Genomic DNA, 21319 nt, shown 5'->3' on the forward strand with positions numbered 1-21319 from the left:
AACACCAACCTGCTCCGCTTCACGTATCAAAAGAGAACGGGTTCCGAACGGGTGTGTTCTTGAAGAAAGAAAATTTCCTCACCACACACAAAGCTAAAGCAACATTTTTTCCACAAGAAATTCTGAGGATGGCTGGTGCGTAGGTTTCGTCTTGAGTAGCTTGTTCTCTAAGGAAAAATCTCACGCCTCTCCAAATTCCGGTCTTGAACAGGTTCACAAGAACGAGTCGCAAAATGAACGGATCCAAGAACCTAGATCCGAGAGTGAATAAATATAGAATCGAAATGCGAAGGAACCAAAATTTTGTACGTAACAGACTAGAAGTCATAATGACGAGAGGAACAAGTTTCTGAACTGAATCTTTTGGGGGGACTGGAATCACAAGAACCGAATTCGGAAGTGGAAATGAACCATTCATTCATTTTGTAACTCGTTCTCCTGCAACTCCAAAATGCACGTAAATTCCAGAAAATATGCAAAATTCCCTGACTTTTCCCTGTTTTCCAGGTTTTCCAGTCGCGTAGCAACCCTGATTCTGGATGTCAATTTCAATCAAGGAATGAATGATAACAATTTTATCTCATATAAGGAGTCTACCCAACTGACACCAGTCAAGTGCACACTAATTGCACGTATCAATAATGAAGGCTAACAGCAACAGCACCCATGATTACAGTTCAACGCAGCACGCAAAAATGGGTTCTGGACCATAAAGAACCTTTTTATCTTTATCTGAAGTATTTCAATTCGGTCCCGGAACCTCTTTTCCGGATCTATTTAAATATGGTGCAAGTTCCGAACTGAAATGAAACAATATGCACCTTGGATCAAATTTAAATTGTGCAAGTAAAAAGGTTCTGGTCTTTTTATGGAACCCAATAGCAACCATTAGCAACCCTTGTTCAAGGACCATCAATCAATAGGGTGTAACCTGAAATGTTTGTATGTCACCTTACTTCTGTATGTCTATTAGACTTTGCACCGGACACCCCCCCCCCCCCCAATTTTGAAAATACTATGGTTGATTCATAATACTTCCCGATGAGACACATGATGTAGAAGGTATAGAACAATTCTCTGTGTGTGCATGGTTTGTCGATTCTGAAAATAATATTCACTAAAAGTTTTTAAGTTTCACACTGGGCAATCTGATAGGAGATAAGGAAGGTATACTACATAGATGGGCAGAACATTTTAGTGAACTGTTGAATGAAGATAATAATTAACAAGAGAATAATGACATGGGAAAATAGTGAGGAAGAAAGAAGCTTAACGGTAGAAGAGGGAGAAGAAAAGGACATGGAAATGGAGAACACAGATCAATGAGAACTGATCAAACCCTCTTCGAGAAAAGAGGTTAAAGAAGCAATTGGAGAACTAAGGAACAATAAAGCCCCAGGAGACTATAACGTAAACGCTGAACTGCTGAAGGCAGGAGGGGACATCATGGTGGACAAATTAGAAGAACTGTACAAACAAATATGGGAAGAAGAGAAAATGTCACAACAATGGGGAAGAGGGATCATATGTCCAATACATAAAAGTAAAGATAAAACACTATGTAAAAACTAAAAACGATATATTGTATTATGTAGATACCAGGCAGCAAAAACACTATTTGTCAGTGTGTGAAACATGATTTCTAGAAAAACACGATTCACTTTGTGGTTAGTAATTATTATTATTATTATTATTATTATTATTATTATTTAATAGGATAGTAGTAGACACACTGTCATAATTAAATACTTTATGGGGCTTATGCATGATCTGAAGGAGAGAATTGACATTGGGGAATGGCACCCCTGGCTGGACTACCCCCCCAATTTTATTTCTGGATATGCCCTTGTTCAAGACTATTACTTATTGCTATCCACTTGCACACTGAAATCTTATTTTGAGATAAAAGCATTTTAATTTTCAATTTCCTTGGAATAAAAAAACAACAGGTTTTACATTTGAATAAATGTTGTCACCGGTAAAATATGTACCTACTTACGACTATTGATTAGGTCATATAAGTTAGCATATAGGAATCTATCAACAAAAAGTAGTCGAACACTGCACTCATGTGATGAGTAAAAATTTGCACATTCGCAGTTTTTGGCATTGGTGCGATGATGTATCACCTGGAGTCACTCTGCAGGTACATTGTTTAACTTTCATTCTTAAAAATTTGTGATGAATGTGGTAACCTGGAAGATTGTGAAAAACTGTATCACTTAATATTTTGAAATAAATAGCTTCTAATGCCAAGTGTTGAGCATAGCATGTTTGTCTCATTTGTCAGAGAACACAAACACAAAAGGAAAAACACCAAACTTAAAAATAAAAGCTCATAAAAATGTGGACATTTTGCTGGAATCCCAATAGCATTGCCAAAGATAAAATGAAGTTAGAAACAGGTAAGGGTAGCAAGAGGAATAGGTATATGGCAATGCTACTAGAAACCAGCAAAAATCACCGGGCTCGATACCCGGTGGAGGCACATAGTGGTTCGGATCCCACTTTAAACTGTAGGTCCAGTCCTGATTAGCCTTACTGTGCATAAAGTGGACTTAAAACACCAAATCAAACAAACAAACAAAAATCAGAATTTTAAAATTAATTTGTCATTTCTTTTGTGTTCCTCTTCCCTTGAAAGTTAAGATGAACATTTAAACTAATTAAGCAACATGTCTGAATTCCCTGCATGCGAAAATATCCACATTTCGTCTGTCACATGAGTGGCTTAGTGTGTTAAGCGATCGACTTGCTGGTTCAAGTCCTTGTCTGAGCATGGGTTCATTGGCTGAATTGCTGTTTAACTCTATTTTATGCACAGATAGGATAATCGAGACTGGGCCTACAGTTTAAAGTGGAATCCAAACCATTATGTGCCTCCACCATGCTCTGGTCTGAGACTGGGTGTTTCCTTGAGAGTGTCTTGTAATCAATGTCCATCCTTATTGTCACAATTAAACCAAATATGTTAGCAAAGTGGTAAAATAAAGGAAAATGCAATCCAACACCTCTCAAGTTTTTGCAATAGCCATCTCAAATTTTTCACAAAAACCTATTTTGGTGGTAAATTTACCTATACATTCTACCTAAAACATATTTACATATCCAAGTTGAAAATTCTGCATGTATGAGAATGCACATAAATAATATATAGATTCATATAAATTGAATTCTCTACTAGGGATAAGACAAACTAATTGGTATTGTCAAATATAGATGCATCAGTGAATCAGTCAATAGACATAATCACTCATAATTTTACTAATCCAATATTTTATTAGTTTTACTGGTACACCAAACAATACTGCATTTCTGGGGCGAAAGCTGCAACTCTGTCACATGAAGAGAACTCTTTCAGAAATATGAGAACATTTTTTTAAAAAAATTTCCTGACTGTTTCCAAGATATATTTAATAAAATCTGAGAAGTGAAATTTCTTTCTCCCAATTCTATGATGTTTCTGAAAAACTATTAGCTATATGTAAGTAATGATACAGATCAAATTTGTAGAGCATTGCAATTACATTGTAAAATAAATTTCACCTCTCCAGCACCTCTCAAGCATTTACAGTAGCTGAAATATGGTGGTCTAAAGATTTGTTGTCAGACATCTTGTTTCCACTGGAGATATTTCCTAGAAACACATTGAAAAATGTTTGTGAAGGGTTCCAATGTTTTGTCCAAAAGTGCAGAATTTCCTTAATTTAGAGGTTGTATCAATGCGACTCTATAAATAGCCTGTATTTTAGTGCAAATTCTGACAATGTTGTTATTTTTTTAATTAATATAAGAGCATAACTTATGTTACAATGGAATAAATGGTCCATTCTAGATCTTCATGTAATATTTGTAATTTTATATCATATTGGTTATTGACATTAATAAATTATATATCAGCGTAAATTACTAAAATTCTTAAATTTACAACTGGAAAAAAATACCGTTGAAATAATTATAACAACAATACCTTTATTATATCATAGAGATCTGATTCCAAAAGAGGAAGGATCACTTGAGTCTCTGGGTCTCCGAAACGACAATTAAATTCCAGGACTTTTGGTCCATCACTGGTAAGCATAAGGCCAGCATACAAAACACCTGTAACAGAGAGGAAAGTTTTGGTAAGATGTTATTGCCTTGTGTGATACCGAGGCTAAAACATCTGCTACCTTATGATTGATTCGGTTTTGCCTAATCAACTGTCAAATTAAGAGCAAAATATGTTGAAGCAGAATGCATATTGTATTAATGTATTCTGTATTAATTACAAATGAAATAACCAACTTCATATTTTAAAAAGAACCTTGAAATTTTGCCAAAATAATGGCATCCATCTTTGAATCAATAAAGTTCATATTTCTCATTAAACAAGCTTTGTCATTGAATGATGAAAGCAATGTATAAGATAATGACCTCAAGTTCCATATACATTATCACTGCAACATCTCTCTCTCATAAAAGGTTATTTCCAAAGATGACATTATGGTAGATACCAAACCGAATAAAATATAAAAACTTAATTCAAACATATGGTATAATTATATGGTTGACAAGATGAACAGAGTTTTAGGTGATGTTCCGAATTTCCACATAGCAATTTTTATTGATTATGTAATTACTTTCGAAGGACCACTGCCTTCATTAACAAAGATCATGGCTCCTAGAATGGAGATGGTAGGGTATCACTGCTTCGTTTCTTCCCTGATGGTGGTAGTTTCAATTTCTCTTATCTGGTGGCACTGGTGGATGTCAACTGCTATTCTTTCGGTTGGCGGTTTCTCTGGTTTCCATCATCTGGTGGTACTGGAACCCCTCTACTACCCACCCAAGGAATGCAAACTACACCATGCTGAGCAGAACAACACCCCAGACAGCCCAACACCACCATCCCCCTCATTTTACCCCTCCCCCCACACACACACCTCTACTTCCTCATGCACACAATGTTGACAAGTTGAGGATAGAGCGAAGATGACACAATGTGTTAACTACAACAACATTTATATTATTTTATTCAGAAAAACATTTCACAGACACTTCTATGAGCATGGAACAATAATCTTCTATTCCCCTTACTAAACTTTAGTTATCTTTGAAAGCAATAAAATAGAATCTCAAAACTGAACTAAGGACATTACCTACAAAAGGTGTATTATCTTTTTTAAGACCAAGAACAGCTCTCTGCAAAACAGTCTCCTCTATCAACCTCAAGGTGTTCTCTGTCAACAGAGGACAGGGGGCATAAGCTCCCATGCCACCAGTGTTAAGTCCTTGGTCATCATCTAGAATTCTCTTGTGATCTTGTGCTGGTACCATTAGCTTCACGTTGGATCCATCTGTGAAAGCTAGGACCTACAACATACAAGCACATGCTACCATTATCATTGAGTTTATTTGTAGTTTCATCAACGTTACAGTTACAGTTTTACGAGTCTTGTCAATAAACAACTGAATTTAACTGAACTGGGCAACCTTTCTTTGACAGAAACTCTTATCAAACTTCAATTTAAGCCCTAAATACAAACATACAAGAAGAATGTTGCATTTTTATATTATGCAACAAGGGTCCTCATCATATTTTCACATACTCAAAGTGAAAGTTCGTAACTGTAGAAGAAATTGTGTGATTTACAATAACTAAAATTCCAAATACAGATTTTTTTTTTTTTTGCTGCAAGAAAAAGATAAGTAACCTGTGAAGTTACAGCTCAAATGTGATATACTTACAGAGACTTCATCTCCCTTGAGAAATTCTTCAATTACAACGGTTTCCCCAGCTGCTCCGAACTTACTGTCTACAAGAATACTGTCAACAGCCTCTTCAGCTTCTTGTGCACTAGAAGCAACAATTACTCCTTTCCCAGCAGCCAATCCACTTGCCTTCACCACTACTGATGGGAAACATCCACTGCAATAAAAAAATTGTTACACATCAACATACATAATAAATATTTCAATATGCATGGTGAAACTATTGTATTGTTTCAGCTAATAGCAGTGGTATCTATACCAAAAAGTAAAGTTTATTTAATCACATGCAACTGGCCGATACCATGTCAGATACTGCAGCCAAACATTTTTCCAGATTCTGAATATGCTGAGAATTATGACAATTGAAATTCAATTATTGTTTGTTTGATTTGAGTTTTAAGTCCACTTTATGCACAGAAAGGTTAATCGGGACTGGACCTACAGTTTGAAGTGGGATCCAAACCACTGTGCAATGTGCCTCCACTGGGTATTGAACCTTGAACCCCTTGATTACAAGCAGATGAAGCTACCACTGCGCCATCGGGGATGCGCAATTCAATTATTCCGTACCAAAATTTGTGTTTAAATGACACTTTAATATTTCAACTGCCAGAAGTGAATTATATTACATTGCACATTTTAAAGCATATTGCAATGTAATACTGTACTTATTTTCTAACTGACAACTAACCTAAAAAAAATGTTAATTTGATACATCCAATTGTTGTAGTTAATGGCATTAGCAAATCAGTAAGAGGTTCTTGGCATAGGTATATGTTGAACATGGTTTCCATTCAGTCCTATTAAGACCTCAAGGCAACAAATTATTTTTAACTTACTAATATGTTAATGAAAATCAGAGGCACAACCATGGATCAGACCTGGGTCTCTGATATTCTGTGCCAACATTTGGGTTGGTATCTTAGTGGTAGAGCATTGGCACCTGAAATTTCTTTAACTTTTCAGTACTTTAATATTAATCCTGTGTGGGGCAGCAAACCAATTCTTCACTAACCTAGTCCAGATTAACCCCTTCCCTGTGTTCAGCGTAATATTACGCCCTTGGTCACTGTAGCTTATTCTGTGTTGGGCGTAATATTATGCTAGCGAACATCTATGACAGAAGTAACCTGTGTTGAATGGAATAATACGTTTTTGTTGGTGAAACATATGTCTTGCTATTGAAGAAACGATGACCTTTTATTTAGTCATGATTTACAGTGTACACAAAGAAGAAGAATAACTAAAAGAAGAAGTAGTCGTTCAGAGGAAAGTAAACTGTTTTTGTGTTATGCTGACAAAGTGCAAACGTGAGTTCATTTGTGTGCCGCATTTAGTCAGTTGCTTTATATTTATTTTCTTTTTGGTGTTGCGTTATTTGAACCGTTGGTGATTTATTTTTGGTTTTTGAGTTTGTGAATTTATAATAGTATCTAATAGTATTGTCAAAGAGGATTGCGAAATACTTTTCCCTCATCCCTATTGAATATATTGGAATGAAACTTGGCGGAGGCATTATGTATAGACCATAGTATTTTTCAAGGTAGATTATAATCGGGTAACTATATCCAGGGCCGGTCCAGAAGGCCCCAAATTTACCAAAAGGGATTTTTCGGAGCGAAACTTCCCAAATTATCACCGATTAGTATCTAATAGTATTGTCAAACAGTACTGCAAAATATTTTTTCCCTCATACCTATTGAAGATATTGCAATAAAACTTGGCGGACGCATTACGTATAGACCATAGTATTTTTCAAGGTAGATTATAATCGGGTACCTATATCCAGGGCCAGTCCAGAGGGCCCCAAAAGGGATTTTTCGGAGGGAAATTTCCCGAATTATCCCCAATTTCCCTATCCTCATACTTGATGTGTGCATGTGACTGGTACCATTTGAAAGCCTGTTCTATTCTGAAGACTAAAACATGTGAACCATTATACTCGGATGAATTGTGCTGAAGCAGTAGCTACTTAAAAATATTACTACGCAAACTCAGAAAAAAAAATACACAGAATGGGAATCCATTTTGTCAGAAAATTTCACAGGGAAGGGGTTAAACAATCTCAGTATTTAAAAAAAAAGCCAAACTCATACCAAGAATGTATTAATTGAAAACTATTTCTGCACAGATATTCTGAAAGCATACGAAAAATTCTCATGTAAAATTCATATTTAAATGAAAAGAAATTAATTGAATGATATAAACATATGTAAAATTACTTATTTAATGTGGATATAATGAACGGAAATGCTACCTTCTAATAAACTCCTTAGCCTCTTTTGCTGAGGTAAAAGACTTCCACTTGGCTGTGGGTATGGAGTATTTGTCCATGAAATTCTTAGCAAATTCCTTGCTGGCCTCTATCTGTGCAGCAGCTTTCTTCGGCCCAAAGCAGAGCAGACCTTCACTTGTAAGTACATCAGCAATCCCATTGGCTAAAGGGTCTTCAGGGCCAACCACAACAAGTTCTATATTATTTTGTTTGCACCATGATGCAACTCCCTGTTGAATAAAACAATATTAGTGAGAACTATGTACAATGTTTTTTTAGCAAGTAATAAGGTTATTAATAACGCAACTGAAAATTCTAACATAAATCCTGTGGAATGTGACAACAAATAAAAATTAGGGCTGAGGCAATACCACTTTGAATCAATACCGATGTCAATACTCATCAATTCCCACAGATATCAATACTTGAAAATTGTAATAAATAAAAGTTGTTCAAAATATTGATTAACATTTGTGTGTAAGTATTCCACTCGACTTAGTCTATGAATCAATTTACCAAGATTTGCTTTAACCCTCCGTCATCCGTGCCTTCATAGTAGCACAAACGTCCCACAAGTGGCACTCACTGCCACCCTATCAAAACCAACATTATTTACAGGAATGTTACATGCAAGTCGATGTTAAATTACATTAGTATTTACTGGAAATGAGGGAAATATATATATGAACGTAAACATGCCATGTCCATTTTGAAAATTGTTATTACCTATTAAAGGAAATAACTACCTAAGAATGAGACAAAGTATCTTATAGAATAACAAACTTTGCTGTTGAAGCTAATGCACCAAAACAATATTCTCAAAATAATAAAAGCTTTGCCACATAATGAAGGAACTAAAAAAAAACAATCTCAAAACAAATTGATATCGTACAACTTCTATGGACTAAGAATGGAACCATTTTTTTGCAAAATTCTCGCTGTCAAAATCTTACACTCTCTCAGAAAAAGCAATGAATGTATAAAAACAACCCAAAGAAACTACAAAAATATTTTTAAAATGTTCAATTTATCAATAAGCCTACCGACTCAAAATTAAAGAAACTGAATTATGTTATTTTTCAATATCGTTATTTTGAGAACTCTGGTATTTTGTATTGGTACTGCCATGACTTCTGCATGCAAATAATTTCCATTCCGAACAACATACAGTCGTGTTTTTGTTCTTTTTTTCCTCAACATCTATGGCTGGCACGCCATGATTTAGCATTAAAAACGTTCCCGCGCATGGTACAGCATGCTGCCTAAGGTGGACTGATTACTTCAGAGGCATGTAAGCAACAGAAGACAAGCCAGACAAAAGGTGTGAATGTCTCTATTTTTTCACGAGAATAGTGTAGATAGGTTACCCAGTGCTTTCCCTCTCATTATTGGGTGGGTAAGAGAAAGAATTCAAAATTTTTAAAAAAGGCGGTACTGAGGGTTAAAATGTTCATGAATTACACCAGAATATAAATTACATTTATTTATTTTTTATACAAAACTGGTACAAAATAAAGGAACTAATTTTCAGGATAATTAGACACTATGAAAGTGTCCCGCGGCACTATTGCGAAGTCCGTGAAAAAATCAAAATGCTGGGTCAAAATCGGTAAATGAATTCCCACTGATACCACAGTATCGGCCGATACCGATAGATTGGCTCAGCCCTAATAAAAATAAGTATCATTCTAATTTATTGCATACATTTATTACACATGTGCCTGGGCGACCGAGGCATATATCATGGCACACATTCATTTTTGTGAATGATATTTGATAGAACTGAATTAATCTGGTTCAAGACTTCCTAAAAAGGATGGGTCCCAATATCTTGGAGCATTAATTTGATTAAACATGCCTAGGACAACATAGGAAGATTTGTAGTAATGATGCCTGTGCTACCCAACTCTGTATGTGTGTTTGCATGTTTAAAATTACTTGTATTTAATATTATCTTGGAACTTTGTTTTGATGTTATACAGCATGGATTCAAGTATGGTTGCTAGGGACAGAGAAATTATTGACTGGTTGTCACTTTAAAAGGGTTGGTTATCTGTGTCTAAGTTATTGTGTTAACTGAATGTTATGTTTATTAAAAAAGCTTACACTTCCATGAGTCAGCTTATGCCATTTGTAATGTAATATTTGGGTGTAGCCAATTTAAAGTGAAATAGTTGTTGCTTGGTGTTTTAAGTTATGTGTAAGATGGTTTTGTGTCTTACAGCAAGTATGAAATAGAAGAAAATAAGAACTGTGTACTCTTATTTTACAATGAAATTTTCATTAAAACTGCTTTAATTGTATTATTGCAATGGAGTGTCTAATAGGTAGGCGTACCATACGTCCGGATTAGCCTGGACAGTCCTGGTTTTTTAGTGTTGTCCGGGGTTTTGAGAATCTGAACATGAGAATAGCTACCGGTACTGAATATTCACGACCAGAATTTATGACCAGCAAGGATTGATTATACTTTTTCTTTCTTCGAAGATATCTAATTCCGAGAGGTTTCGGTTTCCGTACATCCGTGAGCATCTTGGTGGTCTTGCAAGCGTGTGAAGTAACTCGTCTACACATTTTTGATAATTATAAGTATTTACAAGGGCTTTGCATTTGGCAATGGGCAAAACAAAGTGTGTATTTAACGTTAACAAAAAAGTATTATCCCATAGCAGCACCAGGTTCCTTAGTTTGTTGCCTGCAATAGAGAGTTCTTGCCATTTCTTATGGGCTAAACTCATACTTCCTCTCTTATGACAAACGCCCAAAATTATTATTTGATTTTTTTGAAAATCCAGAAAGTGAATTGTATTTGAAATTTTTGCGTGGTTCTCTACAGTTATTTAATAATGTAGTTTTGAAATTGGAAGTTAATTCTATCACAGCAACAGAAGCATTTCAGACATATTCTCAATCAATTTGTCAACTTCAGGAAAGAAAAACCCATAAATTTATACAATCTTCTGCCAAAGAATTGCTATGCACTCTAAAGAAAATGATGTTCAGGAACAAAAATTCTTTTCAAGCATAGACAATTTTCATAATTCTAGTATCTAATACTTAGAGTTGTGGAGAAACAATAATAATAATTAATAACATTAATAATGTTCCAATAAAATGTTAAGACTTTTAAGTAATTTCAATTTATTTTTTGTAAAAAACCCTGAAATTCAGCAGTAATGAGTTGATCGTGAATATGTCCTGGATTGGACCCAAGAAAATATGGTAAGCCTACTAATAGGGTTACTCAACCCTATTACTGAATGCCTAGTATGTTCTGAGAAGTCTTATACCAGACTAAAAGAGATTCATAATTTACTGGAAAGAAGTGCTATTTCTTCAAATAACATATTAATAGTCTCAAACAGCATGATGCTTTATCTGTGAGAGCTATGTTATAAGCATGGATATAAAAAGCCTTGCCATATACAGATTTCATACATTAAATAGTAAAAAAATAGTAACTGCACTTGCACGTTTTGTTCACAGTTATCAGAAATAAAGTGTTATCATTACTCATTTTCACACTTAAAACTTACCTTGAAATCCTTCAGATCCAAAGCAGCTTTCTGGACTTTTGGCTCAGCAACAATACCAACATTATTGCCTGCTACAAAAATATCTTTCACCTGTAATACAACATAAATCATTAATAAAGCTAACGGGAAAAAAAGGAAATCCAACATTACTTGCTATACTTGCCTCGTTCTTTGGATCCCCAGGCGGCATCAAAGCATGCTGGTTTCCTTTGGAAACCTGATCCTCCCACCCTCGAGAATATTGCAATCCTGCGACGCATGCAGGGTGAGCATGCTGTCAACAGGCTGGACGTTGCCAAGTCACCTCCTCCCCCAAGGCCTTCTCTTTGCCGCCTTTCACAAACTCCACAACAAGAGAGCAGTGTGAGGTGCGTATTCTCGGATTGACAAAGTGTATTTTTTTTAATCTAGTTTATTGTTATATCTTAGAAATATTACGGGAAAACAGAGTTTGTATCGACATGTGGCAACCGTGGGACACAACCGAAGTTCCAGATCATACTCAACCAAGCACTTCCGGAGCACCGAACAGAAAAGTATCCAAAACCAAAACATTGAACAAAGTCAGTTATTTGTGTGTAATGTGCACGAAAATGTAGAAAAGAAAAAGCTAGGAAAAGGAGCCATTGCAGAGACAGCCAAAATATAAAAGTTAGACAGAAAAACCGTGCGAAATGTGATTCGGAGAGGTCCAGTCACACCAAAGAAGCCTGGAAATAAAAAGAGAAAATTTATCAAAGTGGTCGAGTTTACTTGTGATTTCATTAGATGCGAGATTTACAAGTTCTATAGTAAAGGACAGTCACCGACAGTGAGTGAACTATTGAAACTTTTAAAAAGTGTGTCGGACTTCCCTTATAAAGAAACAACGCTTCGAGAACTAATAAAAAAAAACTTTGTTTTCAGTTTGGTCGCTTAAGGAAAAAGAATGTAATAATGGAATCGGCGAGAATTGTTGCTTGGAGATACCGGTATCTACAGAGACTACAGGAGCTGCGTTCAGAAGGTTGCAAACTCATTTACTTGGACGAGATTTGGTCCACATTAAATTCTCTTATTAAACGTTATAAAATGCTATGCAAGATTGGACGAATCAGATGATTATTATGATGTATTTTCAGGTCACAGAAATAATGAAACACCATAATTAATTATCTGTGTCGATTTATTTGTTTATGTCACATGCTTTGAGTGCAGTGCGTCGACTTCCCTCCGCCGTGCTCTTAAAGCATGGCAACAACACGTTGCCTGGAGCTTTGTTGGGGTGGTCTTGCTAAGGAGGTCCTGGCTCATTATGAGAGAGGCGGGCAGGGTACGGTTCCAAAGGCAGCCGCCTGGGGAACCAATGAACGTGACAACTTTACTTCCCTTAGTTATCGTTTCTGGGTCAGACAACAGAGAACTTAACTCTTTACCAGATATCAGGCTAACATGAAAGTGTCTGTGTGTAGCAGTTAAGGGCAGGGGGCAAACACAGATCTCTCTGTGCATAAATTAAGACTGTGTGTGTATTGACCCCAGACTAGATCAACATAGATTTATTCTCTGGATGTTAGTGAATGCCAACATAGATTTAGCTTAGAGAGGACTCAATTTGATGTTTAGTGACAACAGGAATTTGACATGAACTAAATTAAAAGTAATCACACACACACATTAAAATAAAACTTGGTCGCACAACAGCACTTTTGAGAGCGAAGACTTGCCAAGTAGCTTTTCATTGGGCGAGATGTGTACAATGCATCAAGTCCCATTACCAGGCTTTCTAGATAGGACCCTCCCACTTCTTCTTTTCTAGTAGCTTCCCAATTTAAGAAGCTACAAATAAAGCTAGCTGTAGCTTTCAGAGTTGAAGGTTTTGTGGAGTGGTGAGAGATGAAGTTATAGAAAAGATTAAGTTCGAACCATTTTCTCACCTGAAGGTGAGAGTAATGTTAGCTTTTGAAAGACTGAAATCTTTTCTGGAGTTAACCCCTTTGCTGTGCAATAACAATTCAACAATTGTTACCTGTATAATGGCTATTAATACAGTGCCTTTCACGGTCAAATCATCCTCGGAGCGGCAGCAACGCACCTGGCAGCGAGAGCTCGCCTGCCGGCAAACTTGGTGCAACATCCATGTAACTGGAAATGCTAGCTGTGTAATGAAATAACATTGTACAATTACATGGATAGTTACAATTAGAATAAAGACGTACATTGTTACAAGAGGCGTTGGAAATGTTCTCCTCCTGCATCCACACATTTACAGTATCTTTTTAGCAAATTTTCACTAACACGTATCAGTTTCTCTTCCGAAATTGCTTCAATTTCTCTCTCGTGACATCTTCTTTAAATTCTTCTAATGTATGGCTTCAGGTTTAAAAGCTTGGTAGCTTGCCATGCAGACGACTTAAAAATGTATGTTTCTTGTGCAAGGTGCCGGGGGGATATTTTAGGATTATGTTCCAATCGTGTTCTAACGTCGTCTATCTTCTCCTCAGTAAGCATATGTCATTTCACCCATCGCTTCTTTCCAGAACAAACCCTTCTTCCCTAAATTTGTTCACAAGTTTTCGAACCCTGTCTCTCAGTGTGGAACAGGAACATCTGGAAATTCTGCTGCGAAATGCCTTATAACTTCCTTCTCTACAAGAATTCGTAATGACTTAATAGTTGTGCATAAAAATTTGTTGTTTTAAATTTGAACGGCTAGCATGGCATTATTAGACTGCAGAAAAGCACCAATATCTAATACATAAAGTAAAACAAAAAATGTAAAACACCTTAACACTTCACAAACTGAACACCAGCTGTCTGGATACTGAAGCACTGACGTGTCCAGTGCAAGGTCAGCGTACAGCTGTGGATCTAAATGGCAGCGACGTGCTTCCACCTGCCCAACAAGCTGGCTGCCACTCTGTGGACCATGAAAGGCACTGTATAAAAACACAATACCAGCAATGCTTTTCATAAACAGTATAAACAAGGGGCATTTCTTTAACAGTGAAGGACGAACTGGCAAGACACAACTTCCTGGCGTATGGGCTTCATATTTTTAACCATATACTTATTTATACCGTACATAAATTGTATTCATTTCCAAAACTTTAATGAAGAACCTAGGTGGGTTTCAACATTAGGACATTTGTTAGTGTTAAAGGTAACTTTGGTTTCTTGAACCATTTATAAAGCTGACGATACATTGTGTAAAAGTTCAAGCTTTTCTTACAACAGTATACTATATAAAATTAACTTTAAATCTGTTGAAGTGTGCAAGAAGACCTATATTATATTAAATGATACTACACTGATGGACACAATGCTATCCATGTACAACATTCTATGTAAAAATAAGTTCTGTTTGAGAGATGCATTTACCATCCAGTGCACTAGTAATATACAATCTAGAAAATTAGTGGTACTGTTACCTTTGGGGACTGAGCCAATTTCCAACAGATAGCATGTTCCCTTCCTCCATTTCCAATTACAAGTACTCTTCCTCCTTGCATATTTGCACTTGAAAGTTAAAGAAACAAACATAAAAAGTAAATCCATGTGAAGGAACTACAGACATATATTACATCTATAACAGCATTGCAATACCTGCAACATTTACTTTTAAAACTACAAATTGGTGTTTAGTTGATGGACCTCTTCATGTGCATTTGGATATGTTCTGTAACGTAACAGTTTTGGCTAACACGTGGGGTGTGAATTCTTCATTTTTTTATGAAATGTTGGCAATTCCATGCATTATCAGTGGCATACGTTATATTACAACTGTATCTGTGAAAGAGAAATAAAGTCCCACGAACTGAGGTAAATTAAAAAATGACATGGATAGAAGCAGCTACCCTACCAGAGCTACAATAAAAACAAAAGGAAATGAGTCTCAAAATAAGAATCTGAAAGATGCGCTTACCAAATTACAGGTAAGTAATAATGTGACTTGCCACAATAACATCTGGAGACTCTGTATGTTCAAAGTATACCCTAGACTTATGTATTTGTTCAAATTAGTGAAATATCAACAATTTTGATCTTTTAAATGAAAATACAAAAGCTCGGACAGCAGATCTTTAAATCAAAAACAATCACAACTTTCGAGGACTATGGTGTGCACAAATCTAGCATTTTATTATCATAATTATTTCATGCTGTTCTATTTCGTTGTAGAAAAACTATAGGGGGGAGGATATTTTGAAGTACATTATTATGATCCAAAACCCTTTATGCTTTTGGATACACAATGTTTGAGATGATAATTCTATGCATAACAAATTTTGAAACTACATAGAATAGTTACCTTGAACAATAATGTAAACATGTCAGTACTTCTCAATAATACTTTCACAATATCCACAGACATTCCTAAATTTAGCAGCACTCCTTACCTTCTAAATAGTTATCATCTACAAGGTAACCAGAAGAGTTCTTGCAGTTTTTGACGTCCCATTATTCATGCGCTCACAGAGAGGAAACAAAATTATGCACGTGCCTGCCAAGCGATAGGGAGCTAGTCTGACCATCGACTGTCAGTAATACAGGCACGTTGCACACACACAGCAGTCATAGCTCGTCCAGTGTCGAAGAGAAATGGAGGTATCGAAGCAGCTTGTTCGCGTGTATTTGTTGTATGACTTTAAAGTGGGCCTGTCAGCTGCCACATCAAGTTGCCGCATTTGCCAGGCATGTGTGGAGAATGCCATGAATGAACGCACTGCCAGGCATTGGTTCCAGAAATTCCATTCGGGAGATGTGAGCCTTTCGGATGAACCTCACAGTGGACGACCACATGTGTTGGATGACGAGGCCCTGAAAGCAGCCATCAAGGAGGACAGTGGTCTAACATGTGATGAACTTGCAGAAAGGTTCCATGTTTCTGCTGAAACAGTCAGACTGCACCTGCATGGGATAGGGAAGTCATACAAGTTAAGCAAGTGGGTACCCCACACATTGTCGGCAGCCAACAAGGAACAACGAGTGACAGCCTGTTTGTCCTTGCTCACTCGGCACCTGAACACACCCATATTTGTTCGCATGCTCACTGGTGACGATAAGTGGGTGCTCTATGACACTCCCAAGCGTACCAGACATTGGTTGTCGCCACGTGAACCTGTTCCTCACACCTCAAGACCACCTCTGCACCCACGAAAGGTTATGCTCTCTGTATGGTGGAAGTGTTGGCAAGTGGTGCATTACGAGCTCCTTCCATCTGGCCAGACCATCACTGCTGACCTCTACTCTCAGCACTTGCAAAGGGTGCATTGCGGCACAAGGAGCTGGCATTGGTGAATCGCAAGGGTGTGCTGTTCCTGCACGACAATGCCAAGCCACATGTAGCAAAGAGGACCTGGGAGACCCTTCAGCAACTTGGCTGGGAGACACTGTGCCATCCACCATATTCACCGGACCTTGCACCAACAGATTACCACCTGTTTCATTCCCTCGACAACCACCTCCATGGGAGATCCTTCTCAAATGAGGGAGACCTGCGGAACGCACTCACGGACTTGTTTGCATCCAAGCCTGCCGAGTTTTATCACCAGGGTATTGTGCAGCTGCAGCAACATTGGCAAAAGGTGTTGGATGCTGATGGAGATTACTTTGAAACCTAAAGGTACATACCATCCAGTGTATTGCTCTTTGTTTATCACTGCTCTAGAACGGCAAGAACTTTTTTGGTTACCTTGTACAATCAAAATGAACATAATTCTAAATGTTATGTAGTGGACTTTCAGAATTACATACATGCATAATAAACATATCCCTCCTACTGAATATGGTGAACTTCCACCAGCCATCTTTTTATTTTGATTTGTGTTAAGTTCCACTTGTATATTTTCTTATTTAGCATTGTATTTTGGCTAATCGTGACAATGAAACTGAATGATGAGATGAAATTCATGGACTTGAACCCAGAATCTTTGCACTCAGCAACTGAGGCAGCAGGTTGGTATTGTAAAAGACTATGGTACAGTTAGGGGCATATTACCGTTGTTTGGAATCATTAAAACTCACTAACATTCACATAATTTGTATTTATCTTTGGAAGGCAAACTAGGGTATGGTAAAACTCATAAGACAATACACAATACAAAGTTGTTGTTTTTTTCAGGGTAGGGTGTGTCGATTGTAGAAGTTTCAGCATATTTTGCAATAAGTCCTTAACAATGGCAAATCTGTGCTCATTGTATCTATTACAATTTTATCTGTAATAAGTAGTTATCGATGCTGCATTATTTGATTAAACTCTTAGCAACTTTTACATAATGCTTTATTTCTAAATGTGCAATGCACCTCAAACTTTCATTAATATTTCAGAACAGAAAAAGCTTCTCCCATAAACTTGTATGATACACACCATTGTTTGGAAAGATGTGGGGTCCGTGGTCACATCCTACACCCTCGATTTTGCAAGGATTTTTTTTTTATGAAGTATTGTGTTTTGCAAATTTTGAAGAACAAAATTTTGGAGTGCGAAAACAAGTATTTACGACTGTACAGTCCTTTAAAGTCGAGATGTAGCCGTTTGAAGTAGCGAGGTGGAACTGTACTGGTGGCCATGTTAGTTTTGTTGCACCCGTACTGATGGATATATGTAAAAGTCTGTTTTTCAGGGCTATACACCACGAAATTTCATAAAAATTGCTGGCTCCAAATTCCCGCAGATTCCAGGCTCCGCCCCTGGGGTAATTAACCTACTACCGCTACCGTGGCCCCGTCTTTCTCTATAGAGTCCCTTTGGAAGGCATGTTAGAAACTGGTCGGAGCCACCTGCCGAACACTATTTTTACCAAAAAATTAAACCTCAGAAGGTAACTTACCTCTTTATCCATTACCCATTCAAAAAGTCCATCATAAGAAGAAAAATAAAATGTGTAGAGGTGAGCCTGTGACATGAATCTATGATGGAAGCCCTCAAAAATTGTGTTGAAGTTACGTATGCAAGGAATTTTAATATTACAAAAATGTAAGTTTCGTAGCACGTAGATGTGAAAAAATTACCTTATGCACTATTATGAAACACTCTTTTCTTAGAAGAAACTTAAAAGTTTGAAGAAAATATTTGAAATGTGGCCGAAATTGAGGGTGTAGGATGTGACCATGGAGCCAAGATGTGTGGTGGTTAGTTTCGAAGTGTATATTATCTGTCTTCGTTAATATGTTCTCAAGTTCTGACAACTTTTACACCATGAAACTAGTTGCCATGCACTGTGTGACAGCTTAAATGAAAAGGTAAATGTCTGTTATATCTGACACACATTTCTTCATTTTTACAGAAGAAACTACTTACGGAAATGAGTTTCTTTAGCATTTTGAAAGTTCGTGGAGGTATCTTCTCACCGTAGAATCCTGCACAACAAGAAATAAGCACTTTTGATATAATAAACTTGAATATTGTGCAAACCGACAACATTATGCCGTTGCTTCCATTATGTACCTGCAGATGGTGCGAGCATCAAAAGTCATGCGGTCTCGCCAGTGTTTCCAAACGTGCCTTTTTTAATGATTTTTTAAACTATGCTTACCTAACCTAACCTTGCCAGAAATGGTCCATGGGGCTATCATGAATGGTTTGTGGGGCTATCCTGAATGGTGGCATGAGTTTACAATACCAGACCACTCTCCAATTTCTATAAAGTTTCGCCTACTTACTAATTTCGGTGTCCTGATGATGTATCTGTAGTTCATATTTGGCGGTCACATGTTAAAATTGTACATTTACATGTAGAACTTGTAAAATAACCTTGCGATTTACCACGTTGATTGTCGATACACAGCAATTCTGAACCTTCTTTCTTTCGAAATTCGTTAATGCTCTTCCTTTACGCACAACAATCTTGCAACCTTGAATATTGACGTCAGACGAGGAATGCCTACGAGGTTAGGTTAGGTTCCATTAGCATAAATACAAAGAAAAATTAATATTTTCGCTAAGAGACGCGTTACCTTGTCTTGCCTAACATGAAAAAGCTCTCTCCCGTGACGTCAGAACACAATGTTGCTACAATGTAGTGGGATAAGTGACACCCAATCGGGAAAAATGGCGTGTTCCGTGGAGCTGCTGTTCTTATGGTAGGGTCATGTTACGTTAAGAAAACATAGTTTATTTCGTTTTTTTCTCTATTTCCATACTTGACTGCCAATTATTACATGCAGATTCGTGATTAGGGGGTCTCAATTAGTGAGTAGGCGAAATTTCATAGCAATTGGAGAGTGGTCCGGTATTGTAAACTCGTTCCTGAATGGTTTTTGGGGCTACCCGTCAATGGTTTGTGATGACATAATGAACACGAAAGTAGGTATTTTTCGGTTAAGAAGGTGGAAACACTGCATACCCACTCAAAATCAACAAAACACAAGCACGACAAGCGATGATCCACAGCTGTGCGCACCATATTGTATGTTCCGCAACGGAAGGAAGGAACCAAAAGAATTACTCGTAATGTGAAAAATCGAAGTTATTTTCGTGTAAAAAGCACAATGGCAGCTTCAACTATGTTCCGCAATACACAATTGGTAAGCACGAACCATCCGAAACACAAAATATCCGATTTTAATGTGTCTCCGATATAGCAGACATTTACCAATGAAAATTCTTCACATTTATGGGGGTGTACACTTCAATAGCTGATTCTACAAAAGTACTGATGTTACTAGCACCGTCCCAAGGCACTCTTCTGCTAAACATCGATCGATGGGAAGTTCAATGAATTTATTCATAAGTAGACTTATACATAAGTAACTTAATTAAATGAATTAAGTGAAGATCTTGTACAACGTAACAACTGTGTTAACTCTCACTACAAAAAACTTTCCAAAAAATCGAATGATATTTTAAGAGTTGAAGTGTATTTGCGAAACCGAGAAAACATCTTACAATTTTGTTGCACTCCACAACAAATTTCCGTAAATTCTGCCCTAGTTCAAACCTGTGTAAATAAATTTATCAAATACAAATGTTGTCAACAGGCATTGCTACATGCACAAAAAAATTTGAATGTACTCATTCCCCCTCATTCCATAGCTTGTTTGATCAAGAAAATGGTAACACATTTCTGGTCCGGTATTGTAAACTCGTGCCTTTCTTTTTCCCATAATGTTGGAGAAATTAGTAATTTATTTGTTTACGCACAATTAAACCATAGAATAAAATGTTTTATCGGTGTAAGTTCATTCTACCGTGCTTCAACTACCCGGCAAATTTCAAACAGCATGTAATACAACTTGTTTTTAAAACTGCAATTATAGTAGCATTTTCCTCACTATAAACCATTGTTTGCTTGAAAGAAGAACATTAAAAATACTTCCTTTTATGGGAAATCCATAAGTCCACCCATAAGAAAGATAGTTCTTTTTTTCTTTTTTTTTCTCACCTGTCGTCTGCTTGCAGTTTACGTTCAACGTGACTTGTGCTTCCTACACAGTCGTAAAGAGAGACCACTCAAGAGCTTAGCAGCAATATCGGGATAAGTTGCCCCACCAGTTTGCCTTCGTAATAGTTTCGGAGAGCATTCTTGATTGGCGAGTTCAAGGACATTTCTGATATCGCCTTGGAGGTCTGTCTGTTCAAAGAACAAACACGCGACCGACTTATCCCTCTTACTATTCTAATGCCAATGAGACTCAGGAACAACATACTGGGAAAATAAAAATGCATATCTATTTTCCTACTAAAGAAGAAATCTAGTAAAGTTTGTATTGAAAGTCCACTTTATGCACACAGATTAATTGATTTAGTTTATTTTACTTCGCGTTTTGTGCCTCT

General features: G+C 36.9%; 1 protein-coding gene across 1 annotated transcript in view; it reads right to left on the reverse strand.

The window, feature by feature from the left end:
• The window catches only part of Gart (trifunctional purine biosynthetic protein adenosine-3 Gart), a 56311-nt gene extending 35261 nt beyond the window's left edge, over positions 1-21050 (reverse strand). The window contains exons 1-7 of the mRNA XM_083120598.1: positions 20928-21050; positions 14976-15063; positions 11566-11655; positions 8012-8259; positions 5731-5911; positions 5142-5355; positions 3971-4101 (exon numbers count right to left, since the gene is read on the reverse strand). Coding sequence (XP_082976724.1) covers positions 3971-4101; positions 5142-5355; positions 5731-5911; positions 8012-8259; positions 11566-11655; positions 14976-15056 — 945 coding nt within the window. The 5' untranslated portion in view covers positions 15057-15063; positions 20928-21050. The remainder of the gene's footprint in view (positions 1-3970; positions 4102-5141; positions 5356-5730; positions 5912-8011; positions 8260-11565; positions 11656-14975; positions 15064-20927) is intronic.
• Positions 21051-21319: the final 269 nt, after the last annotated feature.

This window comes from Lepisma saccharinum, chromosome 4 (genome assembly GCF_977018435.1).
Source record: "Lepisma saccharinum chromosome 4, izLepSacc3.1, whole genome shotgun sequence".
Classification (NCBI taxonomy): domain Eukaryota; kingdom Metazoa; phylum Arthropoda; class Insecta; order Zygentoma; family Lepismatidae; genus Lepisma; species Lepisma saccharinum.